The 15,746-nt window shown below is 47.3% G+C and overlaps 1 protein-coding gene across 1 annotated transcript; it reads right to left on the reverse strand.

Annotated features, from left to right (window-relative positions):
• Window positions 1-12,666: 12,666 nt before the first annotated feature.
• LOC123151277 (probable L-type lectin-domain containing receptor kinase S.7) lies at window positions 12,667-15,105 on the reverse strand. Its single transcript, XM_044571014.1, has one exon. The coding sequence runs from the start codon at window positions 14,958-14,960 to the stop codon at window positions 12,813-12,815; it is 2,148 nt and encodes a 715-aa protein (XP_044426949.1). The 5' UTR covers window positions 14,961-15,105; the 3' UTR covers window positions 12,667-12,812.
• Between the last annotated feature and the right edge of the window lie 641 nt (window positions 15,106-15,746).

Here is a 15,746-nt window from a genome sequence, read left to right on the forward strand (position 1 = left end):
CGCCCAATCATACTACCGGATATACACCTTTCTTCATGGTGTACGGCGCAGAGGCAGTGTTACCCTGCGACATTATTCATGACTCACCTCGAGTGCGCATGTATGAAGAGAGAGAGGCCGAGCTTGATCGCCAGGACAACTTAGATGACCTGGAGGAGGAGCGCCATGTCACAAAAGCACGTTCTGCATTTTATCAATAGCAGGCTTGCAGGTATCGAAGCAGAGAAGTGTGGGCCAAGACTTATAATGTCGGCGAACTCGTTCTACGCCTACCGGAGAAGAAAAAGGACAAGCTCAAGCCCAAGTGGGAGGGTCCCTTCATCATTGACGAAGTTCTCACCGAAGGAGCGTACCGCTTGCGTGATGCGTCAGGCAATCTCTTAGAGCCAAACCCCTGGAACGCGGCCAGACTCCGACGATTCTATGCCTAGCGCTGAACCCTGTGTTCGTCTCCTTCTTCCTGTTGTTTCCATTATTTTTTATCTCTTTTCGTTTTCCCCTTTAGCTTTAAAGCTTTTGTGCGGCTAGACCGTACACCCTTGACGCACACATCTTCAAATATGTATGTCCAATACACCTGGGGGCTTCTTGGACAGAAGCTTGCTATTATTATTTTCCGAGCATTAAGCTCATCACATATGTGTCCTTTCCAATATGTACCTTTTCTTCGCCATTATATGCATCGATATGACTTAAGTTTTGGCCAAGCTGGGTTGCCTGGCTCCTTTGCTTGTGCCCTACATTCCCGTTAATTCTGCTAGAGCATAAAGGGACCACCTCTTCGATTGTTACTGCCGGGTCATCCGGATGTGTACCTCAGACTGGGTGAAGCCGAAATCTAGCGTTTTTAAGGGAATATTTGGTCGGTGAATTAAAGATGTTTCCACATTCACTCCATCATGAACCCCCAGAAGTTACTTATACTGCGATTTTTTCCATCACAGTTCGAACATGCACATAAACGCATGCACATCCTGGGAAAGGAACCCTTAACGGAACTATTCTCTCTGGAAGATGTTTCTTACATAATGTAATATAACATAACTAGTCGGACACAACTTGTCTATTCAACCAACTATGACCCCTATGCCTGGTCTCCATGCATACCCCGATCTATTTTACCGCTCAGGTATTCAGAAACACTCCGCACCTTCGGGTCCAGAGATCCAAGCGAAAAGGTCTGGCATGACAATCGTTTTATAATTCAACTAGAGTTACATACGTCAAGAAATCTACATAGTCATTTGGATTTAAAAAATTCCTCCTCTATACCGTCCAGCAGGCTGTCTAGCTTACAATCCTGCTGGGAATACTTGGCGGCTATTTCTACTTGATCATATACCAAATTAACTGGAACTTCTTTTCCATCTGACCCTAGAGGTCTGACCCGATCCATATGATTCTGATTAAGCTTGGTATATCGTGTTTTCACCATGCCCCAGGCTTCTCGTGCACCTTCCCGGCAAGCCGATATCTTCCACAATCGAAAGCACTGCCGCGCTCCCTTGAAAAGCTGTATAAGCTCCTCCATCTTTCCTGGAGCGAAGGTGGATGGCCATAGGGCCTTGGCAACACTTAGCATCGCCTGCTGAGCCTGCTCGTGCACTAGCGACAGCTCTTGTAGCAGATCGCCCGAGAATCCGGACATCTCCTCTTTAGGACGACCGGTCAGCATACCTACAGACATAACTCTGTCAGTCTCCTCCACCTCTGAGTTATTCGAAGGTAAGTTCAACCACATACCGAATATGCCGCCTCACAGCCTTTTGTTCTCCTTTACGGAGTCAGCTAGATGGGCCCGTACATCCTTCAGTTCCTCACCCAATCGGGTATTCGAATCCTGGAGCTTGTTTTTCTCCATCATGACTTTTGTGAGCACACACTCGCCTGCGGCTAGCAGTTTCTTGGCTTCTCATTCTCCACCTTGGGCAGCTTTCAGTTGTTCTTGCAGTTGATCTAGTGATCCTAATAAGAGGTGAGCAACCATGTTAGCATTATTGGTATACCATTATGTTTCCTCGACGGAGGGGAACATTACTAGGAGACGCCTTCTTGGATTTCTCCAGTTTGGCACGGGTAGCAGTTAGTTGCGTCTGACACTTTTCTAGCTCTTGGGTTAGCAGGTCGTTCTTCTCCGTAAGAACCTGGTTATACAACGATACTTAAATCGGTTGTACCAACCGCTTCAAGTCTCGGGGGCTACTGACATATGGTTATCATATTCGGACAAAGTAAACTTACCCGCACATCTTTTAAATGCTGCTTTGTGGCTCTGTTAAGCCCATCTAGAGCAGCTCGGATGTATGCATCAGCCGAGCTGAAGGCGTTAAATGCCTCTTCTGAAAAGCCGGGGTCTTGTAAAATGGCCCTGTGGCGCCGATGATTCATGGAGCTCTCCACTTCCAAGTTAGTGACGAATACATCATCCGAATCCTCGGCTGGAGGACAGTCCAGCATTACCCCCGCATCAGCCCCCGTCTTTACGGCAGGTTCTCAATCCTGGCTGTGGGAAGTATGACCGGCCGGACCCCCGAATATAGTCCGGTACACTTTTTTCCTGATACAGGATAAACAGAAAGGTCACAGTTGGATGTGACTGCCAAGGTGCACATTTGCAAATCCATACCTCTTTGATGAAGGCTCGGCCATATCTTCGTTTGCCTTCCTCTTTGAAGGCTTGCCTGGCGTGGGGTCCACTCTCTTCGGAGATACCCCAGGGGCAGCAAGGCGCGCCGAACGCCTCCCCTGTTGAGCACATGCAGTGCGGTGGGTGAGGCAGTATGAGAAAACTCTTTCGGATGAAATATCTCTGGATTACTTACGTGTGAAGAAGGGAGAAGACCGGGATAATCAGCGATGATGGCCACTTATGTGCCGTCATAGCTCGTTTTGTAAAACACCCCATTTTCGAGCACCACGAATATATCCGGATCCTCTTCGGATCCAGGGTCAAGGTCCCGATTATGGCCCTCGGGCTGCGGGGCGGGGCTGTAAAGCCCCTCGGAAGTCTTTCGCCAGTGCTATTATAAATGGATGGGTTAATGTTCGTTGAACATAGCTCAGGGAGTAGAATGAGTAGAGCAGAGGAGTTGGGGGCTTACCCAGCTAGGAGGACTATACATTGAGTATCCTTCCCTGTGATTGATGCGCAAGAACTCCTCTTCCTCCGCTTTGAACAGTTCGGCCAATATTTTGGCTAGGGCGGCAGGGGTGTTTGGACCTTTCCTGCCGCATCGGGAGGCGTCATCTTCCCCATTATAGTGCCACATGGGAAGTCCTCTGTATTGGAGTGGCCGGACCCCCCGCACTATGGAGGTCGCCATTACTTCGACTATCGTGTATCCGAACTTGGCGAGCATCCTTATCTTGCTCAGGAGTTGGCGAACCTCCGCACTATTTTCTTCCTCGAGGCTCCGAGGGCGCCAGCTGTGGCGTTTCTTTAAAGGAGCACTTGTGAACTCAGGAAGACTCCTTCGGACTGGGTCTGGAAGTGCGACGTCCTCGATGTAGAACCACTCAGAAGTCCACTCTCCAGAAGTCTTCTTCGGTGTGCCGGATAGGTATCCGGTCTCGGCAATGCGCCATATTTCGGCTCCGCCCACTTCAAATATTATTCCCTCGTGGTTACGCGGGACAAGGCAGAATAACCTTCTCCACAGTTCAAAATGGGCCTCACAACCCAAGAATAGTTTGCACAAAGCGACGTAACCCGCATTGTGTAGGATGGAGGCCGGAGTAAAGTTGTGTGGCTGGATGCCATAATATTCCAGAAGCCCTCGGAGGAATTGATGAATTGGAAATCCGACGCCCCTTAGCAGATAGGGGAGGAAACACACTCATTCCCCCACGGATGGATTGGGGAAATCCTCCGCCTAGGTTTTGCCGTTGAAGGAGGCCAACCCTGCTCGAACAGGCACTAGATCTGCAGGGGGGAGAAACCCCTGCATTTGCAGCCCCACCAGCTGATGGTGGGATACGGACACTACAAGAAATATGTCAACTTGTGACCCTCACTATTGGCTGCTGAAAGGTCATAGTTTTTCATTTGCGACCTTTTTGTGACCAAAAACAGAAGGTCAAAAGCTGGCGGTCGTAAACTGAAATTAACGACCTTCTCTGTGATATGTAAAAGATCGTTGGTTCTTTGACCAAAATTTTGGTCACTAGCATTGTTTTTTTCCTTTCATTTTTTGTCAGCTACATGGGCCAAGCCCGACAACCATTTATTTTTTTGGGCCAGTCTTCTACAGTATACATTTTTTGGCCTCAATGTTTTTCCAGCCCACTTGTCAATTTTCTTTTATTTCTTTTTCATTTTAAAGTAGGTTTCCAGGATCACTCTTTCTGTACCACACGTTAGTTCTATATTTGTGCATAATATTTGATTCAAAAAGAGCCAATAAGGCATAATATTTCATACAACAACCAAGCAAAGAAATTACAATGATACAGATATACGGATAACTAGTCCAATGAGCTAAAATGCATTGCTGGTTACAGTACAAATCTGGTTTTTAGGTAAAATGCAAATCTGGTAACAGTGAGATAATAGTAGAAATCTGGTATTTAGCTAAAATACAACTAGATAAACAGATAACTAGTCGAGTGAGCTAAAACGCATTGCTGGGTGTGGATTTTCTTCAGGATTCTTCTTCCTAGAGCTCCAACTTCTGAATACTGAAGGCCAACATCTACAAATAATAAATTAAGATAAGTTAGAAACATAATAAAGTGAATCCATGAATATAAAATTCTCATAACAATGAAAAATTGCTGCAAAACTTTAGATTTAACAGGAAACGATGCATATGACATTCTCATAATAGCGAAAACACAAATATATTTTGTAAATGATAAGTACCAGCACAGTGCAAGTTAACACAACAGATGGACAGTACAAGCTGCAAGCAAATGATTTTCCACTTTAGAACAGGGCACATGCATCAATTTTTATAGTCAGGAACAAAGAAGACAATGGTGGAAGAGGCCAAAGAGATGAAATACCCTGGGGGGCCGAAGATGGTGAAATGATGGTCTGCTTGTTCTTAGACAGCTCAAGGAGCACCTGATATCAAAAAATAGGCGTTTAAAGGGGAAAATAGCCCGATTGTAGGCTCCAATCAGCCTGCATACAACAAGTAATAAAACTGTTAGGAGAGAGTATACAGTTACCAGCAGCATGCATAAAACAACTTGGATGTTTTAATATTTATTAAAAATGACAGGCCAGGTTTCAAGTATAAACGACTAATGGAGCATGCAACAAATGTATTTGATACCAACTTAACTAATTCCACATGAATATTGTACGTTCCAATATACACAATCACTCCAAGATTAAGCTTATTCAGCCAATAAAATAAAGAGGATCACCACCATAATGGACCAATGGGTACAAATCGACCCAAAAAATCCCAGAGAAGCTAAAGCACAAAAATAATCAACACTCCCCAGAAGCATGCTGAATTAATCATTTAATCCCAACATCTAGGTACCACACTACATAATATCACACAATTAAAGAAGAATGTTCGACAGTTCAAGACATTCAGGAAAATAAATAAGAACGGGATTGCACAGGCGAACTTGTACTATGCATAAATGGCAATCTAACTCGAAACAAGGAACAAATTTTCCCCATGCATGTCCCTGTACAGCCTATACAACATTTCTACATATGCTTCAAGAGGGCGGACAAACCCAGCTTGATTTGGTACATCAACCCATATAGACACATATCATGTTGAATAAGAAAAGCATGCATGGTACACTCATCCTAATTAACGTGGTAGTAGCACATTCTCATATGAATGGAACAAGTAGTCGCACAGCTTGATGAATGGATTAAAACTGAGACGTTTAATTATCTGCAGAATTGAAATTGTTCAAAACATGCAGTTGTACTATCGGAAGTGTATCTGCATCAGACCTTAGCAATCAAAAATGATAAATGCAGAAGCAAAACGAAAGTAATATTCTTGATCTATATATACAGCTAAAAGGAGTACATGAAATGCAAATCATGTTAGCCCTATATATACAAATAAGTACAATGACAACAGTAATACAAGTACAGAACTTTGTGTGTTCCTGTTGGCTTGTTACTGATGTGTTGTTATACTACTATGTTGTTAGTTCATATGTACAGAGGGAAAACATGAAATTCCAGAATGGGATATACATCCCATATACTGGATGGCTAGTGTTGCCTGCATTAGAGTCACCATGTTGCCTGTAATTCCATCAAGAAAAATACCATCAGTATCATGATCAGAGTTTCAGAGCAAGAATAGTGAAGGTGATTATGCTATAAACAACAAGGAGATGATGCAAACTCTAACGAAGTAGGCATAGAGTAACAACAGCTCCATTACACTTAAGCTGCTGCTACCTGCATATACTAAATGGAACTAGAAGTATGTCGGCTACTAGACAGCCATGAATGATGCCCAGGAGTATTGATTTGGAAACAATTACTCCTCTAATACTGATAAATTTTGGAGTATTAATTCGAAAAATGACCTATTATTGCTCTCTGACCTAGTATTATACTTGCTGTCTGACACAAGTAGGGCCATGAACAAGTTTCTGTTTCAAAAAACTTCGTGTACCCATCCTTTTCAGTATGCATGTATTGTACTAGAAAATGTGAAGCACCAATCACTATAAGAACAGTAGCCGGGACACCCTCGAACAGAGGGAATCATTATGGACAGAAACATAAGCCTACAGTGCTACTTCAGCAACAAGATCACTTTGCAACTACGAATCCTACAACGCATCACATGAACTACCAGATAGGGCTACAATCTACTTTGCAGAGATCGCCATAATCACCCATGTCGCCCTTGCTCTAGTATCACAAAGTAAACTATACCAGGTAGCGGCAAGCAGATCTGAGATGGGTGGTTACCTTCGTTCTGGATGGACTGGCGCTGGCCAGGCAGGGTGCGGTGGGCGACGGTGCCTTGGAGCCCTGCCTGCCGCTGGAGGAGGAGCCCTTGGCGCCTCCGGCCGACGGCTTCAGCACGATGAGCCCCATAGATGTCGATCTCCGTAGCAGCAGCAGCCATGGCCATAGCCACGAGGCCGAGGAGCAGCAGTAGCGGCCCACTCCTGTGGGAGCACCATCTCCCTCCCTCTCCCGCAGTGCGGCTCTGAATCGGGTGGGGCGAGGCGAGGTAGTTTTCTCTGATGGAGTGTGGGGTGCGGGGTGGGGAGACGGAGCCGCGCGCACCTGAGAGGTTTGCCTGGACTAGTGGATATGGGGAAGGCGAGGGGAGGGGGATGGTGGATATGAGGTCGAAGGTGGGTGATGGGGGGAGGGAGGTGGCGACACGATCTGGAAGGGGAGGAGGAGAGCCGAGCTGTAGGTGGAGGAGGACTGCGGGCTCCAGCGCGATCTTGGGGAGGGAAACCGCGGGCTCAGCGTCGCCTGGAGGTGGAGGAGCATGGGGCCGGCGAGCAGCTTGAGCATGCGTGAGCGGGAGAGGATGACGGGGGAGATTGGATCTGGGGAGAAGGGGGCGGCGGTGATGGATCTGGGGAGAAGGGGCGGCGGCGATGGATCTGGGGAGGGGATAGGGTTTGGGTGGTTGGGCTGCCTAGGGGGTGGGGTTCTTTTTCTTTCTCTCTTTTTTTATTTAGATAAATGGGATGGATGGATGGATGGATGCCATGTCATCAATCCATGGCACAAACATTTCAACCAATGAGAACAAAGCATATGTAATTGTGTTTTTCTATGTGTTTCTCTTATTTTTTGCAGAAGGGTGCATTTTGGAATGGCATAATTTGTTCAAATTATATCATACTTTGCACAAGGGTGCATCTTGGAATGGCAAATAATGTTGCCTAAAAAAATTTCATTTTTTTGGACGAAAAACTCATTTTCCATCTTTTGAGTGCCCAAAATGAGTTTTTTTGTGAAGGACCTACCATATATTTGTTGCAAAAGTGGACCGAATCATTTTTCTAAAATATTCTGTCATATTTAATGTACAATTGACCAAATGGTTGAGTGTCAGAAGTTTTGATCCACCTCTCATGAAAAAGACGAATTCCCGCTGATTCAGCTGAAAGTGGATCAAATTTGAACTGTAGCTGCCTCATAGTTTGCTCATGATTTTTTCAAAAAAAAACATTTCTAGATACAAAAGTGTCTATTTCATTAGAGAAACACCAAAAGTTTTCTACGATTCAACCACTAGCTAGAAACGGTCATGCCCGCCGTTTTGACCGCATTTTGAAACGGGCATAGAAAATTTACAAAAAAGTCAAAAAATTCGAAAACATTTGCATTGTGTCATTATATGTGGCCAAGTTATCAGGAAAAATAATAAACTTGCAATACAACAATTATTTTTAAGAATTGTTCTCAGAAATGAGCTATCATGTGTGGAGATCAATGGCTTTCAAGCCAAACGATCAATCTTATGGCCACATTCATGGCTTAGTTTGTTCAAATGATATCATATTGTGCACAAGGGTGCATATTGGAATGGCAAACAATGTTGCCTAAGGAAGTTTTCATTTTCTTTGGACGAAAAAATCATTTTCCATTTTCCGAGTGCCCAAAATGAGTTTTTTTGTGAAGGACCTACCAAATAATTGTTGCAAATTTGGACCAAATCAATCTTCTAGAATACTAGGCCATATTTAATGCACAGTTGACCAAATGGTTGGGTGTCAAAAGTTTTGATCCACCTCTGGTGAAAAAGACAAATTTCTGCCGATTCAGCTGTAAGTGGGTCAAATTTGAACTACAACTGCCTCATAGTTTGCTCTTCATTTTTCCAAAAAATCATTTTTAGGTAGAAAAATATATATTTAATCAGACAAACACCAAAAGTTTTCCAAGATTCAAGCACTAGCTAGGAACGGTCATGCCTGCCGTTTTGACCGCATTTTCAAATGGGCATAAAAAATTCAAAAAAATTGGAAAATCTTTGCATTGTGTCATTACATGTGACCAAGTTACCAGGAAAAATAATAAACTAGTAATATGGAAAATATTTTAAAAAAGTATTCTCAGAAATGAGCTATCATGCGTGAAGATTCATGGCTTTCAGGCCAAATGATCAATCTCATGGTCACATTCATGGCATAGTTTGTTCGAATGATCTCATATTGTGCACAAGGGTGCATATTCGAATTCCAAACAATGTTGCCTAAGGGAGTTTTCATTTTCTTTGCACGGAAAATTCATTTTCCATTTTCCGAGTGCCCGAAATGAGTTTTTTGTGAAGGACCTACCATATATTTGTTTCAAAATTGGACCAACTCAATTTTCTAAAATACTAGGCCTTATTTAATGCATAATTTACAAAATGGTTGGGTGTCGAAAGTTTTGATCCACCTCTGGTGAAAATGACAAATTCCCACCGATTCAGTAGGAAGCGGGTCAGATTTGAACTGCAGCTACCTTATTGTTTGCTCTTTATTTTTGCAAAAAATCATTTCTAGGTACATAAGTATCTATTTAATCATAAATACATGGTTTGGTGGCGATATGTCGAGGTTTGGATGTGGCACACGGCCCCAATTGCAAAGCGCGTAAACTCGCATGCCTGCCGCGTGGTCACCGCGTGACCTTTGCGTTGACATGCATTCTGGGAGGCCTAGGCATGTCTATTGGGTTGGGCACTCCCCAAGTAGGTGCTAGGAAGAAAATTACAACAGAAGAATCTCACGAGGAGACTGACCTATGCTCAAAGATGAATTAGCAACCAAGTGTTTGATTAGCGGTACGGGAAATGCACATGGCCAATGGGCTTGAGTTTTGACTGATGATGATCATCTACTAAGGAGAATGTCTTCACAAATTTTCAGCTCAAAAGAAGGAGGCTGGTGGTACTTGCTTTGCAAAGTACCACATTGGACAAAAATATGAATGTTGAAGCTGGGATCAAAATAATGAATGGATTAAGCTAAAATTTGGTGGAGGATGGTTATTTGGGCATATGAAAGTACTGTAGAAAATTGATACCATTTGGACATGCCAAAGTAGTACTTCCTTCACAATGCTCTTCTATGGACAGAAACTTGGGAAAACTAGTGAGAGAGATTGGATGAATGAAATGAGCTCAAAATTGGTGTAGGTAAGTTACATAGGTATGGTCATGCACTGGTAAATGTTCAGCTCATTTGGGTAAGCCTAGCTAGTACTTACTTCACAAAGCTTCTCTCGAGGTAGAAACTTTGGAAATTTCCTAAGAAAGATTTGCTAGGAAAATGGAGCTGAATATTATCATGTGGGAATAGGAGGAGTATGGAAGAGTACCCAAAGAGTTTGAGGGTAATAGGAGGGGTTAGATAACACTTGCTTTGCAACGTGCCAATCTGGCCATAAAATATAAATTGAACCTGGGCTCACATAGATGATTTGACTGAGCTGCAATTTGGAGGAGGGTGATAATTTGGGCATATGAAGGAACTGTATAAATTTCATGTCACTTGGATATATAAAAAGGTACTTCCTTCACAATGCTTCTAGGTGGACAAAAACTTTGGAAATTTGCCGAGGAAGATTTGCTAGGCAAATGGAGCTGAATTTTGTCATGCGGCAATGATTTGTATAGGAAAGAGTGCCCAAAAATTCCGAGGGAAATCAAGAATATATAAATAGCACTTCCTTCATAAAGTGCTGTTGTGAACATAATAGGAAAATGAATATTGTTGAATTATTTTTGAACTAGGCAAGGAAGGATTTTTACATATTTGACGAAGATATGACCCAAAGAATTTATGAGATTTTTTTTGGGAATTTTCGGAATGACAGAAATATAGGTTGCTTCACAACCTAGGGCAAAAATTGACACATGGACATGATACATAGGCAAAACTGATGAGGTGGTGCCAAGTCATAGCAATAAGTACTAATGCATCCACGTTCACAACCTCATGACCATTTATATTGGTCGTAATCAGGTAGAAATAAGGTCATGGACCACTCTTGTCTGCTTTATGACCATTTGGTGTAAGTCAATTCAGGGTTTGAGCCCTTCCAAGCGAAATGGCCGTGGATTTACGACCAATTCAGCTAGGGTCACTAAGAGAAGGTCACTAGTTGACATATTTCTTGTAGTGGGAGCACTTCCCCCATTCGCCTCTTTCTGGGCTGCTGGGACGGGAGGAGGGGCTGGGGACGCTAGACATGTTGGAGTGTCCTTTCCTAGCAACCTTTGAGGATTTTCTTCGCGAGATGTTGAATGGATCTGGGATCCAATCTTGTTAAATAGACGCTATCCCTCGCGTGGTTGGAGTGTTAAGTGCAAAAATACCCTGACCTCTCTCATTCGCTCGACACGTGGAAACTGAAGTTGTTGATGCACAGAAGCCGATGGGTACGACATTAAATGGAAGGCCGAACACACTACTTGGAAGTCATTGGTGGAGGAACCCGCCTTGCAATGTCGAAGACAATCTATGCGCCGAACACCTCGTCATTGAAGACTGGTTCGGGGGCTACTGAGGGAGTCTTGGACTAAGGGGTCCTCAGGCGTCCAGCCTGTTAGCCATGGGCCAGACTGATGGGCTGTGAAGATACGAAGACCGAAGACTGCACCCGTGTCCGGATGGGACTCTCCTTGGCGTGGAAGACAAGCTTGGCGATCGAATAAGTAGATTCCTTTCTTTGTAACCGACCTTGTGTAACCCTAGATCCTCCGGGTGTCTATATAAACCAGAGGACTTAGTCCGAAGGGGGGGACAATCATTACCATAGTCATACAGGCTAGGCTTTTAGGGTTTAGCCATCTCGATCTCGTGGTAGATCAACTCTTGTAATGCTCATATACATCAAGATCAATCAAGCAGGAAGTAGGGTATTACCTCCATAGAGAGGGCCCGAACCTGGGTACACATTGTGTCCCCTGTCTCCTGTTACCATCGACCTTAGATGCACAGTTCGGGAACCCCTACCCGAGATCCGCTGGTTTTGACACCGACACTCGGTCGTATGCAACAGAAGTCATGTTGCAATCTTCGTTGAACCTTTTTTTCTTTTGAAAGAAGTCCCATTTTGCATAAGTGCAACGCGGTCAACCATTGCAACATCACACATGTTTTAAACACATAGGGCCCCTTCCTTCATTGCAGACCATTACGACAACATAAATGTTTCAGAAACATAGCCCCGGTTGCAAACCAGTGCAACAACATGCATGTTTCACAAACATAACCCCTATTGCAGAAGCACGGCCACCGCTTTGCAACGTCGACGAGCACTTGCAATAGTTGGCCCTTCTGGCAGCAACACTAAGGCATGGTTGATGATGGGAAGGGAAATAGAAGAAGGCGATGCTCTGGCTTTGCAAGGGACGAATCTGAAAAGAGGAGATGACGAAGAATTGAGAGACAAAGAAGAAAGAAAGGGGAGGATAAGATGGGTTGAGGAAGAGAGGGGATAAGGCTGGATAAGAGAGAGAGAGAGAGAGAGAGAGAGAGAGAGAGAGAGAGAGAGAGAGAGAGAGAGAGAGAGAGAGAGAGAGAGAGAGCTCTACGGAAGAAATTCCTATTTAGAAATTTCAAAGAAGAAATTCCTATAGAAATCATATCCTCCAAATTCCTATGTTTTTTCTTAATTTCAAACGGAACCAATGAGCTGCCAATATGGATCTGCTGAAAATGATAACATGACTTTCAAATAAGAGAAGAACAATCGGCTTAAACGAGATAAACACACCAATAAGCTTATTAGCATTCCAACATTCATACACCATTGGGGATTATTACCTATATTCCCCGTATGAGCAAGCACATCACAACAAACGTGTACGAGAATCACACAACAGCACATTGTTTCCCCTTGATCACCTTTCTCTGTCGGCTCCCTCCGATTTCGGGGACGCCGGGTTGGTGGTGGTGGCCGCCGGGTAGCATCCTCTGACGTCGTCGCCGCAGGAGAAGGCCATCTCCTGCAGCTTGCTCGACGCGCTGGAGCTGAACACGAGGAGCGGCTTCTTCCGCGGCACCGGCACCGGGTCGGCCTCGCGGTTCAGTATCTGCACCACCCGCCGCATCGCCGGCCGCTCCTCGCAGTTCGGGTTGGCGCAGCTCAGCCCGACGAGCAGCAGCCGCAGCATCCCCTCCCGATCAAACTCGCCGTTCAGCCGCGCGTCGGCGGCCTCGATGAGCCGGTCCTCGCCGTGCAGCCGCCACACCCAGTCCACCAGGTTTACGTTGTTCTTGCTCCCGGCCCTGTCCTTGTCGGTCTCCTCCCTGTCAATGGGCCGCCTCCCGCAGCACACCTCCAGCACCACCACGCCGTAGCTGAACACGTCGGTCTGGTCCGTGGCCTTGCCGGACTGCAGGTACTCTGGCGCGAGGTACCCCATGGTGCCCGCGGTGAGCGTGGAGACCGGGCTCTTGTTGTGGTCCATGAGCCGGGCGAGCCCGAAGTCGCCCAGCCGGGGGCTCAGGTTGCCGTCGAGCAGTATGTTGCCGGTCTTGATGTCCCTGTGGATCACGCGCTGCTCGCACTCCTGGTGGAGGTAGGACAGCACGGACGCTATGCCGGCGGCCACGTTGTGGCGCTCCGGCCAGGAGAGCGTGCAGGGGTCGCCGTACAGAGCCTTGTCTAGACTGCCGTTGGGCATGTACTCGTACACGAGCAGCAGCTCGCCCTTCTCGTCGCACCAGCCCTCGAGCTGGACCAGGTTCTTATGCCGGAGGCAGGCGATGACGGAGAGCTCGGCGACGAACTCGCTCCGACTCTGGTGCGCCTGCGTCGACCGCTTCACGGCGTAGGTGGTTGCTGCGCCCGGCATGGCCGCCTTGTACACCGTGCCGAACGCGCCTCTGCCGATGACTCTGCTCGCGTGGAATCCTCTGGTCGCCACGCTCAGCTCCTTGTGGTTGAACTTCCTTGGCCCCTTGAGCAGCCCCGGCAGGAAGATGGCGTCCTTCCTCGAGGTGAGTTCTGCCAGCTTCTTCACGGACACACAGGCGAAGAACATGAACGCGACAGCGAGCGCGACGGGGCCGAGGATGGTGATGGCGCGCCCAAACCTTTTCTTGCTGGTGTCGCCGCTGCTAGCGGCCACGCTGGATACCGCCGGCTCCGAGACATTGCTTGTTGCGTTGGTAAAGGAGGAGGCGTTGGTCGCTGGCGGCAATCCGAAGGTCTGAAAGGTCCATTCCTTGATGGTGTGCTGCTGGGTGCTCCCCTCCGTGGAGGCAGAGAAGCCGACGTACATGGCCTCCTTGAGGTACGGCGAGAGGTCGACGGCCACGCAGAATACGGGCCGCTTCGGCTTGACACCGGAGTAGCTCAGCGACACCTCGAGGAGGTGCTCGGCCCCGCGGTAGTCGATCCACGCGGTGGTGAGGTTGCCGCTCTTGAGGACGATCCCGGAGTCAGCGAGGTCGACGGCGCTGACGGAGGCCGGGGAGCCGAGGTCCAGCCCGACGTGGTTGTCGCTGGGGTCGCCGAGCTCGACGTTGACCATGGTGTCGAATTCCACGGCGACGATGGCGGGGCCGACGGCGTCGGCGTCGTCGTCACTCGGAACGGCGGCGGCCGCGATGGAGGAGTTGAAGAGGCCGAGGTAGCCGCCGGTGGCGCCGAGCGTGGCGCGGTCGGAGGAGATGAAGAAGGCGATGCCGTCGCCGCCGGTGGAGCCGGCGTTCTGGTTGGCGACGACGAAGGAGAACCTGGCGGCGAAGGAGGCGGTGGCGTTGGCGCTGCCCCGGAGCGCGACGGGGCGGCTGCAGAGCACGGTGCCGGCGCTGGAGGAGGGCACGCCCGTGTCGCGCGTCAGCCCCACGGAGCCGTTCCGCAGGAAGGCGTCCCCCAGCAGCGTGAGGTCGGAGAAGGACAGCGTGGCCGAGTCGATGCTGACGCTGCTGTTGTTCTTCCCCGCCGACGATGACGCGGAGGAGGCGGGCGGCACCATAGACACTGCTAGCAGCAGCAGGAGGAGCAGCACGAAGCGGAGGAGGAGGAGGTCGGCGGCCATCGGTGGAGGTGGTGATGGCGCGGGGTTCGGGTCATGAGATTTTGTGGAGCGCGCGGTTCTTGGGGAGTACGTATTATTGAAACGTTTAGCCTGGGGATTCTGACAGGACAGTGCAGCAGAAATGTTCGGCAAGAGATGGCTTTGTGGGTGGATCGTGGTGTGTTTTTTATGGGTAACGGTCGGATTGGCGCGTTTGAACGTAACGGTCGGGGAGGGAGCAAAGAGATCTTCTATCCCTTTCTTTAACGGAGGAGAGGAATGTGTGGGTGACTTCAGGGGCCCATAGGGTGCATCACGATACTCAGGAGCTGCACTTTTTCGGCTGGCTGGCTGGAGTGTTGGAAAGGACGCGCGGTGGTGACATATGAGCCCCTACGGCCGGGCAAATTCCGTGTTTTGACCCTTTTTTCAAACTTAATTGAGATCTGATCCTAGTTTCTAAAAATTTCGAGACCTGATCCTTTTGTTACAGCCAGGTCCATGGCGGTAGGGAGTAATAGCCTACCGTCAGGGGCCTTGGCGGTTGGTGTTGGTGTCAAAACCGATTGATCTCGGATAGGAGGTTCTGAACTGTGCGTCTCAGAATCGAAGGTAACAGGAGGCAAGGGACACAATGTTACCCAAGTTCGGGCCTTCTTAATGGAGGTAATAGCCTATTTCCTGCTTGATTGATTATGATGAGTATAGGGTTACAAGAGTTGATCTACCTTGAGATCGTAATGGCTATACCCTAGATGTCTAGCCTATATGATTCTGATTGTCTCTATGGACTAAACCCTCCGGTTT

Source organism: Triticum aestivum, chromosome 7A (assembly GCF_018294505.1).
Source record: "Triticum aestivum cultivar Chinese Spring chromosome 7A, IWGSC CS RefSeq v2.1, whole genome shotgun sequence".
Taxonomy (NCBI): Eukaryota; Viridiplantae; Streptophyta; class Magnoliopsida; order Poales; family Poaceae; genus Triticum; species Triticum aestivum.